Genomic DNA, 13,325 nt, shown 5'->3' with positions numbered 1-13,325 from the left:
GGTATAAAGTATTTGTACCTGGGAAGGAGGCTTTCTACTGGCTGAGACTACCAGAAGAGGTTTCACGGGAGAAGCTACTTGGCCTGGGTCCTGATGGACAGGCAAGATTTTAAAATATGCAGGTAGAGAAACAAGCTTTCCGGAATGATGGAAGAACGAGTCACAGCCCAGGTAGGAAACTCAGGACAGGAGCCCCTAGTGGTCTGACCAGAGTCTAGGGCATCTGAAAATGAGTGGTCAGAAATGATCGGAAGAGAATGTCGGTACCAGAACATGGATAGTCTTAACTGTCTATAAATCTGAATTTTAATTTATGTACCATTTTAAGGTTTTTTTTTAAACAGGGCTATGATAAGAAATTTTTCTGATAGCAAAATACTGGATGGATTGGAGGAAGGAGAGACTGATGATAGGGATATGAATTAAGAGGGTATTTATTTCAGTAATCCAGTGATAAAATATGCAGGTTGAAATCTGCAAGGAACTTGAACTCAGTTTCTGTTTCTCCAGAGTTTTGGTTAAAATAAAATTCTGGTCTATGTGGACTAGACCAAGTTAGCATTTAGGAAGTACTTAGATTTCTTGACAGAGAAAACTTTCAGCAAAGTGACCCATTTTTGAGGCTCTGAAAGGGAAAACAGTTCAGATCAGATGGGCTTCCTTACTATCCTCTGGACATGGAGAACTCTTCTTCTCTGGCTGTCCAATCACACAATGACTGAAAGGCTCAGATGGTAAAGAATCTGCCTGCAATGTGGGAGACCCAGGTTCAATCCCTGGGTTGGGAAGATCCTCTGGAAAAGGAAATGGCTACCCACTCTAGTATTCTTGCCTGAAGAGTTCCATGGACAGAGGAGCCTAGTGGAGTACAGTCCATGGGGTTGCAAAGAGTTGGACACAACTCAGTGACTTTCACTCCCTCACGTTTGAATCAGGGTAACTTGGCGCTAAATCCAATTTCATTGGAACATTTATTTATTTATTTAGTATTTGACAGAATTCAATTTTGCTTCTATTGTTTTTTCAATGAGTTTTTTTCCCTTTGCAGTTTCCGATCATGTGACCCTACTATGTTCTCACTGTATAATTCAGGAACAGTATTACCAACAGGAAGAATGACTCTAGAAAACTATAAAGTGATGCTTGATTTCCTTCTTACAGCTAAAAAAAGAAAGGCTCACTTACCATCAGGTAAAATAAATACGTTATATACTATCAAATTGTCTTTAGATATTTTTATATTGAATTTTCTCCTACCCCAATTTGCCAGTTCAACAAATATAATGTTCTTTAAAAAATATTCATAGCCTTCAGTGGCCAAAGTAAGTGAAAACTTACTCTCAGGTGATGAAGGCTTGGATGAGGCAAAGTTGGTGAAGATGGAGAAACACAAACAGAAAGAATGCCTTTTGGAGGCAGAACTTATGGGATCCACTCAGAACCTGTACTGAGTATCGATGATATACCGTGCCTGGTTCTAGGCCCTTTGTGTATTCACTCACTGGGTCATTCAACAAATGTTAGCCCTGCCTGCTCTCACATGTTCAATCCCTGGGTGGGGAAGATCCCCTGGAGGATGAAATGGTAACCCACTCCAGTATCTATGCCTGGAGAATCCCATGGACAGAGGAACCTAGTGTACTACAGTTTATGGGGTCGCAAAGAATCGGACATGACTGAAGCGACTGAACATGCACGCAAGTTTCAGGTAAAATTCCACCAAATATACTGCTGCAAGCAGGCATGACTTTCTAGTTGTACTCAGGATCTTGCCTTAGGATCTTCAGTCGACACCTTCCATGAAAGTTTACTCCAAGATGAATGAGATAATATTCTAATGGTAGGACCAGCCAATACTCTCTTCTGGTCAGGTGACAAGGGCTCCCAAGAGGTGGAGAGATGTATGTGAGCAGGGCTCTCTGTTTGGGTGTTGCACTGATGACACTATTCCTGAGTAATCACTTACCTTGAATACCACTCATTTCACGAGCAAACATTTATCTCCAATATCTTTATGTTATTGCAAACCCTCTTATATAGATTTTTAAAAAATGACACTTTAAATGCTGTTTGGCTTATGGCGGGACAAAGTATTTCATATGCTGGTTAACTTTCCCAGGAGTTTTGATTCGTATTTGAGGTACTTGACATGTTTTTAATTTCTTCTGGGGTATAGTTTTACTGGTACCTACATGTCATTCTATGACTATTAAAGTATTTAAAAGTAAATTCCCTAGACATAGAAAGAGTCCGAGTTTTCATATGTAGACTACTATATATATATATGTATATATTTTCTTGAGTTTTCTTTTCAACTAGCTCCCTAAGACCTCCTATGAAATTTACAATAGATTCTGCAATTGAGACTTAGCGTTTAATGCAGAGTTCTAATAAGAGAATGTTTGTGGCAGAAGTCCTCCGTGGTTTTTATAGCACAGCAACGGGAGGATGAGTGAGCAGGGCTGCTGCACTGCCTAACTGCAGGGGATCCTCCTCATCTTCCAGTGTATGTGTCCAGGGAATAGCCTGTTTGGAGGGAAGTTAGGATCCTGTCATTCTTCTCCCCTGAAACATGACATTCCTACCTCTGCTTCATTCCTTTGGCCAATCATTTTTGCCTGAAATGCTCTCCATACTCTTCCCCCACAGCTAAATCATGATTCACCCTTAAGAGCTAATCTAAGCACCTCCTTCTCTGGAAACTTTCCCTGGTTCATCGCATCCATAACAATTTTCTCCTTTCTCCAAACTAATGTAGCAGTTGTTATCTGAATTATTTATTTGATGCTAGTCACCTATTGTGTTTTCTGAAGCTTAACTCTCTACTTTCAATAACTTTATACTTTATTTTTATACTGTAGATGCTGAAGAATTTTTGGCATTTCTTAATTCCAAAATGAGTGGTGAAAATGTTTCCAAGACCCAAACGGTTTATGAATCAGACTCTCAGTCGGGACTTAGCAGTAAAGAAAAGGATCGATCTGCAAATGTGGGTCTCTTGGATCATTTTATGAAAATCTTTTTATATTGCAGGAGAGCAATGGTAAGTTGGTCCTTCTTCGAATCTCAGCCCATGAATTTGGGCATGTGTGATATATTTATTTCCTTATTATTCATAATTTTGATTTCAACAGTGAGACTAAACTTGCTGGATTTTGTATCAATCATCCGTGAGGCTTGCCACAGCACTGAGGTCTCAGTAGTAGAGTGGTAGAGTTGTGAGGGAGATGGTGAACCCCTTTTGTCATTAGTCATCCAATCATCCAGAGCTGAGGTGCCCTTTGTCCTTGTCTACAAAGTCTCCTTGAATATTCAGACACCCCTCTGCTGCTTTCTAGCCACACCTGGAACATGGGCTTCTCCAGTGAGACCAGGGGTTCCTCTTTAGACTGTTGCTCCCTCCTGGGCAGCACATGCTCCTTTCTCTCCTCTAGGAAAGGGGAATATCTTTCTAGGTATAGGAAAGCCCTAACCCTTCCCCCGACCTGCTTCTACAGGCTACTTGTGTCTTCTCTCAACTGCTTTTCTCTTTTTCCTTCTTAAATGTTATCTGATAGATTATTAAACTCAGAATAGGAATTAACTACAAAGAAATTAATTTCCTTTTTCTCATAGCAAGAAGCGGAGGTACGTCAAACTTCTCAAGAGATGAGAAGAAATCTATCCTTTCTGGACAAGAAAAAAAGACTTAAGTTCCCATATTTCTTCATGGAGTAGAGAGTGACTTTCTAAAATATGTAAAGTCATCTCACATCATCTCCCATGGGCGTTAACAATGCATCCCATCCTCCTTTCTAGCAGCTTTAGGGCTTGGAGGGTCTGGGTCCTACTTACCTCTCAGAACTCAGCTCCTCTCTCCCTGGTGCAGTCTACTCTCCCCTCTGTGGTTCTGAAAGCACTAAGTGTGCTTTAGAACCTCCCTCTTCAGTCCTCAGGCTCACTATCCATACTTTGCACCTCCTGTTCCCTCAGCCCCAAAGGCCCTTCTCCTCCCGATAACCCCACCCTCTCCTTCACATGAGTTGTTCCACTCAGCATTCTGGGCTCTGCTCATATGTCACCTCCTTAGAGAGGACTTCTCTCCTGACCACCCTGTCCTCTCACCCTTACCAGGGTGAGTAGTTTCTACTTTAATTTCCTTTCTAACACTTACCATTCCCTGAAATTGTACTTTGATATGTCTGCTTAATAGTGTTGGATTTTCCTAATCAAAAGCAGCACAAGGTCAGGCTCAGTTTCCCTTGCTCACTGAGACATTCCCGGCACTTAGAACAATGGGCATGTTGGAGTCCTAGCTCATCATTTAGTGGAGTCATAACCCAGGGCAAGTTAGCCCCATGCCTTCATTTCCTCATCTGTAAAATGAGAATACTAGTGCATACTTTCTTCATAGGAGTTGTTATATAGAATGTTATATTAGAATATAAATGTCTTACCATGGTGTTTAGCACTGTAAGTAGCATATAACAAATTTTATTACTGACTTAGAATATTAGCAGAGATGTGAAGTCACTCAGAGATCTGTAACTTTGGCATCTTTTGAATGTTGTGCTTGTCTTAGGTTCTTGCTCATCGTGGTGGCTATTGGACTCTGCTTCAGAACTGCTGTCGGGCCCTTTGGAACTTTACTCAGGAGCTACAAATACTGCATAAACAAGCAGTGGATCTGTATAAGACATTTCCTATTAGCCAGGATAGTTTCCTCTGTATCTCTGTTTTACCATTCTATTTGGGAGCAGAATTACTTATTGACATGTTAATAGAACTACAGAATACTGATTCTATTAAGGTAAGAGTATTTGGGCAATTCTCTTTATTGTAGTTGATTAACAATTTTTTTGTGTGTGTGTACCATACAGCTTGGGATAAGTAGAAATTTTATATTTTGCTTGAGTTGTTTTTTGGTTTGTCTTAATTTTATTTGCTTTGTTGTTTGGTTCACAGTATATAATGTGCACTGATGTTAATTACAAATATCTGCCTGAAAATCAGTTTCTTAAATGGAAAAGAAAGTAGCATTTATTGAGCTCCAGCTTCTACAGAAACTAACCAAAGTACATTTAATCTTCATGGCAATCATTTGACAGAGAAAAAACAGACCCTAAAACAGATCATGTAGCTTGTTGATTGATACTTGTTTTAGTCCCTGTTCTGTTTCTCTAGATGTAGAATTTGCAGCCATTTCAAATCTACCACACGGTAGTTTAAAGCATGAAAATAAAACTGAAAAAAAAAGCAAACCTCATATAACTTAAACACATTAAAAATTAGTAAACACATAAATATTTTGAATCATGGGGTTTATAACATTTTTCAGATGTAAAATATATGATAATGACAGTACAAAAGACTGGGAGGGCAAATAAAATGAAACTGAATAAGTTTTTAAACTTTATGTAAGTATAAAGTGATACAGTATTAACTTTAAGTGGAATGTGATAAGTTAAGTATGCATTTAATAATCCCCCAAGTAACTACCAAAAAAAGTGATATAGCTAAAAGGCCAAATGAAAGCTAAAACTAAAATGGAAAACTAAATAATAGTCAGTTAACTAAAGAAAGCAGGGAAAGAGGAACACAAACACATGGAACAAATAGAAGATAACAAATAACCTAGCCCAATTATATCAATAACTGTATTAAATATAAGTAGACTAAATACCCCAGTTAAAAGGCAGAGATTGTCTGGGTTAAAAAAAGAGAGACGTGTACTTGTCCATAAGAGAAGCACTCTAGATATGAAGAAACAGATAGATTGAAAATAAAACAGTAATTGGAAGAATTATACTACAAAAATAGTTAGCATAGAAAGGTTGATGAGGCTATATTAATATTAGATAAAATGATCTTCAAGTCAAAAAGTATTTTGAAAGATAAAGAGGGACACTTCATAATGAGAAGAAGCTCAATTAATCAGAAAGACATACTAATCATAAATGTGTATATACCAAATAACAGAGATTCAGAATATACTTTGGATACCCAAAGCTTGAAAAACATTCTGCTTGGTGGATGCATTGATGTACTAAGCAGATCTCAGGCCCTGAGTCCATAGGAAAGGTCACAGAAATGCCTTATCTTAGACCCATCCAGACCTGGCCCGTCTTGCATTTGGCTATTCTTGGGTTATATCCTTCATAAGAAAACTGTGTCAGTGAGTTCTGAGTCATTCTAGGAAATTACTGACCTGAGTTTACAACTGGTCAGTCAGGAGTTCAGGTGCCAGAGGACCTGTGACTGGCATCTCCAGTGAGCACAGACCCTTCTTAAACCTGTGGAATCTGACCCTAACTGTGGGGTAATTAGTGTCAGCACTGATGTGTAGTACACTGAGGGAGGTTGGAAACAAAGCACATAGTGTGTTCACCAAGATGGATTGTCAGTCAGTTCAGTCGCTCAGTCGTGTCCAACTCTTTGCGACCCTGTGAATCACAGCATGCCAGGCCTCCCTGTCCATCACTAACTCCTGGAGTTCACTCAAACTCATGTCCATTGAGTCGGTGATGCCATCCAGCCATCTCATCCTCTGTCGTCCCCTTCTCCTCCTGCCCCCAATCCCTCCCAGCATCAGGGTCTTTTGCAATAAGTCAACTCTTTGCATGAGGTGGCCAAAGTACTGGAGTTTCAGCTTCAGCATCAGTCCTTCCAATGAACACCCAGGACTGATCTCCTTTAGGATGGACTGGTTGGATCTCCTTGCAATCCAAGGGACTCTCAAGAGTCTTCTCCAATACCACAGTTCAAAACCATCAATTCTTTGGCGCTCAGCTTTCTTCACAGTCCAACTCTCGCATCCATACATGACCACTGGAAAAACCATAGCCTTGACTAGATGGACCTTTGTTGGCAAAGTAATGTCTCTACTTTTCAATATGCTATCTAGGTTGGTCATAACTTTTCTTCCAAGAAGTAAGCGTCTTTTAATTTCATGGCTGCAATCACCATCTGCAGTGATTTTGGAGCCCCCCAAAATAAAGTCAGCCACTGTTTCTACTGTTTCCCCATGTATTTCCTATGAAGTGATGGGAATACATTTGAATCAGTTCTAATGAGGTGTATGAAACTGGAGCCTATTATACAGAGTGAAGTAAGCCAGAAAGGAAAACACCCCAATACAGTATACTAACGCATATATATGGAATTTAGAAAGATGATAATGATAACCCTATACGCGAAACAGCAAAAGAGACACAGATTATAGAACAGTCTTTTGGACTCTGTGGGAGAGGGAGCGGGTGGGATGATTTGGGAGAATGGCATTGAAACATGTATAATATCATATAAGAAATGAATTGCCAGTCCAGGTTTGATGTAGGATACAGGATGCTTGGGGCTGGTGCACTGGGATGACCCAGAGGGATGGTGCGAGGAGGGAGGTTGGAGGGGGGTTCAGGATGGGGAACACATGTACACCCGTGGCAGATTCATGTTGATGTATGGCAAACCAATACAATATTGTAAAGTAATTAGCCTCCAATTAAAATAAATAAATTTAAATTAATAAAATAAAATAAAACATGTTAAAATATGAAAAAAAAGAGAAGTCTCTGTACTGCAACTAGAGAGTAGCCCCTACTTGCTGCAACTAAGGAAAAACTCAAGCAGCAACAAGGACCCTGCACAGCCAAAATAAATAAAATTTTAAAAAATGAATGAAAGAAAAGATTCCATGAGTTCAATCAGAGACCGACTTGAAGAACAGAGGCCAGAAAGAATAAAACCTTTTATGAGAGAGTCTGAAAAATAAATCAAGCATTTCCTTGCTAATTTTTAAAACAACTACTGGTTTTTTATCAGTGAAGATATGAATCTAGACAGTGTGGTTGCTCTACTAGACTACCGTAAGGATGGTATCACCCCATGTATGATTTTCTTTATGAATGGTTTAGAAATGGAGAAATGTTAACAAATCTGGCAATAACTTTAGATCTATCACCTATAATCATAAATTATTCCATTTTTCATCCACACAGCAAGAGAACTTAGATAAATGGAACTGGTGTCATTTGACTTCTTTGACTTTTGATTATTAGATTATAAGGGCGGAGCTTATAACATCAGCAAAATGACATCTATCTTTTATTGAGCATGTTATGTGCCAGACGCTGTGCTAAGGGGGCAAATTCACATAGGTCATGTATATCACACCTATTATTCATACCTTCACAAGCAGATGATTTTCAAGGTCTCTTCCAAATTCAAGGACTATGAATCTTATGGGAGGGAATGTTCTGAATTGAACTGAGACTTGGTTTGTTGTTATTGTTGTTTAGTCTGACCCCATGGATTGTAGCCTGCCAGGCTTTTCTGTCCATGGGATTTCCCAGGCAAGAATACCAGAGTGGGTTGTCATTTCTTTCTCCAGGAAATCTTCCCAACCCAGGGATTGAACCCATGTCTCCTGCACTGGCAGGCAGATTCTTTACTGCTGAGTCACCAGGGAAGCCCTACTAACTTTATTGGGCTATAGTCTCGCCAGTACGTGCATGCTAAGTCGCTTCAGTCATGTTCAACTCTTTGCGACCCCATGGACTATAGCTCACCAGGCTCCTCTGTCCATGGGATTCTCCAGGCAAGGACACTGGAGTGGGTTGCCATGCCCTTCTCTGATAGTCTGGCCAGTAGGTGGATCTAAAGGATTTTGCTAATAAACACAGGAAAAGATGCTCAACATCACTCATTATTAGAGAAATGCAAATCGAAACTACAATGAGATATCACTTCACACCAGTCAGAATGGCCATCATCAAAAAGAATCTACAAACAATAAATGCTAGAGAGGATGTGCAGAAGAGGGAAGCCTCTTGCACTGTTGGTGAGAATGTAAATTGATAACAGCCAGTATGGAAAACAGTATGGAGATTCCTTAAAAAACTACGAATAAAACTACCATATGACCCAGTAATCCCACTAGGAGGCATATACCCTGAGGAAACCAAAATTGAAAAAGACACATGTGCCCCAATGTTCATTGCAGCACAATTTACAATAGCTAGGACCTGGAAGAAACTCAGATGTCCATCAACAGATGAATGGATAAAGAAGCTGTGGTATGGATTTACAATGAACTATTACTCAACCATAAAAAGGAGTGCATTTGAGTCAGTTCTAATGAGGTGGATGAGCCTATAGTCTATTATACAGAGCGAAGTAAGTCAGAAAGAGAAAAATGAATATTGTATAGTAACACATATATAAGGAATCTAGAAAGATGGTACTGATGAAATTATTTCAGGGCAGCAAAGGAGACACAGACATAGAGAACAGACTGATGGACAGACTGATGGTGAGGGAGGAGGAAGGACAGGATGGGATATATGAAGAGAGTAACATGGAAATAAACATTACCATATGTAAAATAGATGGCCAATGGGAATTTACTGTATGCTCAGGGAACTCAAATCTGGACTGTAACAACCTAGAGGTGTGGGATGGGGAGAGAAGTGGGAGGGATGTTCAAGAAGGAGGGGACATATATATATACCTATGGCCAATTAATGTTGATGTTTGGCAGAAACCAACACAACATTGTAAAGCAAGTATCCTTCAATTAAGAATAAATAAATTTTTTAAATTAAAAGAAAACATCTCTAGGGTGTTTCAAATGCAGCAAGGACTTAAGGAAATGAATACAATAGTTACATAGTAACTCTTTAATTTTGGTGAAAAGAGGGTCTACAGTAATCCAAGTCTATGCCCCAACCAGTAACGCTGAAGAAGCGGAAGTTGAACGGTTCTATGAAGACCTACAAGACCTTTAGAACTAACACCCCAAAAAGATGTCCTTTTCATTATAGGGGACTGGAATGCAAAAGTGGAAGTCAAGAAACACTTGGAGTAACAGGCAAATTTGGTCTTGGAGTACGGAATGAAGCAGGGCAAAGGCTAATAGAGTTTTTCAAAGAGAACATATTGGTCATAGCAAACACCCTTTTCCAACAACACAAGAGAAGACTCTACACATGATCATCACCAGATGGTCAACACTGAAATCAGATTGATTATATTCTTTGCAGCCAAAGATGGAGAAGCTCTACACAGTTAGCAAAAACAAGACTGGGAGCTGACTGTGGCTCAGATCATGAACTCCTTATTGCCAAATTCAGACTGAAATGGAAGAAAGTGGGGAAAACCACTAGACCATTCAGGTATGACCTAAATCAAATCCCTTATGATTATACAGCGGAAGTGAGAAATAGATTTAAGGGCCTAGATCTGATAGATAGAGTGCCTGATGAACTATGGAATGAGGTTCATGACATTGTACAGGAGACAGGGATCAAGACCATCCCCATGGAAAAGAAATGCAAAAAAGCAAAATGGCTGTCTGGGGAGGCCTTACAAATAGCTGTGAAAAGAAGAGAAGCGAAAAGCAAAGGAGAAAAGGAAAGATATAAACATCTGAATGCAGAGTTCCAAAGAATAGCAAGGAGAGATAAGAAAGCCTTCCTCAGCAATCAATGCAAAGAAATAGAGGAAAACAACAGAATGGGAAAGACTAGAGATCTCTTCAAGAAAATTAGAGATACCAAGGGAACATTTCGTGCAAAGATGGGCACAATTAAGGACAGAAATGGTATAGATCTAACAGAAGCAGAAGATATTTAGAAGAGGTGGCAAGAATACACAAAAAAACTGTACAAAAAAGAGCTTCACGACCCAGATAATCACGATGATGTGATCACTCACCTAGAGCCAGACATCCTGGAATGTGAAGTCAAGTGGGCCTTAGAAAGCATCACTACGAACAAAGCTAGTGGAGGTGATGGAATTCCAGTTGAGCTATTTCAAATCCTAGAAGATGATGCTGTGAAAGTGCTGCACTCCATAGGCCAGCAAATTTGGAAACCTCAGCAGTGGCCACAGGACTGGAAAAAGTCAGTTTTCTTTCCAATCCCAAAGAAAGGCAATGCCAAAGAATGCTCAAACTATGCACAATTGCACTCATCTCACACGCTAGTAATGTAATGCTCAAAATTCTCCAAGCCAGGCTTTAGCAATACATGAACCTCCAGATGTTCAAGCTTGTTTTAGAAAAGGCAGAGGAATAGAGATCAAATTGCCAACATTCGCTGGATCATGGAAAAAGCAAGAGAGTTCCAGAAAAACATCTATTTCTGCTTTATTGACTATGCCAAAGCCTTTGATTGTGTAGATCACAATAAACTATGGAAAATTCTTCAAGTGATGGGAATACCAGACCACCTGACCTGCCTCTTGAGACACCTATGTGCAGGTCAGGAAGCAACAGTTAGAACTGGACATGGAACGACAGACTGGTTCCAAATAGGAAAAAGAGTACATCAAGGCTGTATCTTGTCACCCTGCTTATTTAACTTATATGCAGAGTACATCATGAGAAACACTGGGCTGGAAGAAGCACAAGCTGGAATCAAGATTGCCAGGAGAAATATCAATAACCTCAGATATGCAGATGACACCACCCTTATGGCAGAAAGTGTAGAGGAACTAAAAAGCCTCTTGTTGAAAGTGAAAGAGGAGAGTGAAAAATTTGGCTTAAAGCTCAACATTCAGAAAATGAAGATCATGGCATCTGGTCCCATCACTTCATGGCAAATAGATGGGGAAACAGTGGAAACAGTGTCAGACTTTATTTTTTTGGGCTCCAAAATCACTGCAGAGGGTGACTGCAGCCATGAAATTAAAAGATGCTTACTCCTTGGAAGGAAAGTTATGACCAACCTAGTAGCATATTGCGGAAAAGGCACTGGCACCCCACTCCAGTACTCCTGCCTGGAGAATCCCATGGATGTAGGAGCCTGGTGGGCTGCAGTCCATGGGGTCTCGAAGAGTCGGACACGACTGAGCGACTTCACTTTCACTTTTCACTGTCCTGCATTGGAGAAGGAAATGGCAACCCACTCCAGTGTTCTTGCCTGGAGAATCCCAGGGTTGGGGGAGTCTGGTGGGCTTCTGTCTCAGGGGTTGCACAGAGTTGGACACGACTGAAGTGACGCAGCAGCAGCAGCAGTAGCATATTGAAAAGCAGAGACATTACTTTGCCAACAAAGGTCCGTCTAGTCAAGGCTGTGGTTTTTCCGTGGTCATGTATGGATGTGAGAGTTGGACTGTGAAGAAGGCTGAACGCCGAAGAATTGATGCTTTTGAACTGTGGTGTTGGAGAAGACTCTTGAGAGTCCCTTGGACTTCAAGGAGATCCAACCAGTCCATTCTAAAGGAGATCAGCCCTGGATGTTCTTTGGAAGGACTGATGCTGAAGCTGAAACTCTAATACTTTGGCCACCTCATGCAAAGAGTTGACTCATTGAAAAAGACCCCGATGCTGGGAAGGATTGGGGGTAGGAAGAAAAGGGAACGACAGAGGATGAGATGGCTGGATGGCATCACCAACTCGATGGACATGAATTTGAGTGAACTCCGGGAGTTGGTGATGAATGGTGGGGCCTGGTGTGCTGCAATTCATGGGGTCGCAAAGAATCTGACACAACTGAGCAACTGAACTGAAGTGAATTTAGAAGACTTTTTTCTCCCTAAGTTTGACATTTGCATCAGGGAACTGGGCAAATTTTCGTATACAAACAATATAACCAATATATTAAGGAAATTTAAATATTTATGTATACTATAGCCTGTTTTTCCTCATAACTTTACCTTATTTATTGGTTTAATGTTCTTACTTAAATAGTGACTATGTACCAGGAAGTATAGTAATGACTAACCATATGTGGCTATGTATATTTTGGCTTAAATAATTAAAATTAAATAAACTTAAAAATCCAGTTGCTGTAGTCAGACTTCAACAGCTCAGTATCCACATGTGCTTAGTGGCTACTGTATGGAACAGCACAAATGTAACACATTTCCTTCATCACAGAAGAGCTATTGAACAGTATCATCTAGCTTTGATTTGCATAATAAATATATTCAATTTTTTTCTGTTCAGTTCTTTTCCATGTTATATTTTTAGCTATTCATTTTGTGTTCAGACGAAACATGTAGGGAAATATGAAATTTCAGAGTTTTGTTTCAATGTGCTACTTGCAGACTATTGATGAAAAAGGAGAGTTCAGTGTCCCGAGTTGCTATGGAAATATTAAAAATGATAACGGTGGTTCCAGCCTTACCTTTGAGCATCCTCTGGATGACGTCAATGTGGTCGATTTGAAATGGATCCATGACTTTGTATTAAAATCTCTGGAACTTGTCTATCAAGTAGAAAAATGGGAAACACTCGTATCACTTGCCATTCAGTTCAATGCAGTTTCGCAGTAAGTACCTCTGAAAGGGTGGCTAACAGCGATAGACTTCACTGAGAAGAACGTGTCTTTACTAATGTTTGTTTC

General features: G+C 40.0%; 1 protein-coding gene across 6 annotated transcripts in view; it reads left to right on the top strand.

Moving 5' to 3' along the window:
- Positions 1-13,325, top strand: part of CFAP54 (cilia and flagella associated protein 54) — a 304,320-nt gene that overhangs the window by 132,597 nt on the left and 158,398 nt on the right. For all 6 annotated transcript variants that reach the window (XR_011464166.1, XM_070370322.1, XM_070370320.1 and 3 more), the window contains 4 exons: positions 1,049-1,191; positions 2,862-3,043; positions 4,562-4,789; positions 13,027-13,250. Coding sequence is in view for 5 of the 6 variants with exons in the window: in XM_070370322.1 (XP_070226423.1) it covers positions 1,049-1,191; positions 2,862-3,043; positions 4,562-4,789; positions 13,027-13,250 (777 nt within the window). In the remaining variant the exon portion in view is untranslated. The remainder of the gene's footprint in view (positions 1-1,048; positions 1,192-2,861; positions 3,044-4,561; positions 4,790-13,026; positions 13,251-13,325) is intronic.

Source organism: Bos mutus, chromosome 5 (assembly GCF_027580195.1).
Source record: "Bos mutus isolate GX-2022 chromosome 5, NWIPB_WYAK_1.1, whole genome shotgun sequence".
NCBI classification, from domain to species: domain Eukaryota; kingdom Metazoa; phylum Chordata; class Mammalia; order Artiodactyla; family Bovidae; genus Bos; species Bos mutus.
The sequence above is the reverse complement of the archived record's forward strand: the minus strand, read 5'-3'. Positions and strand labels throughout refer to the sequence as shown.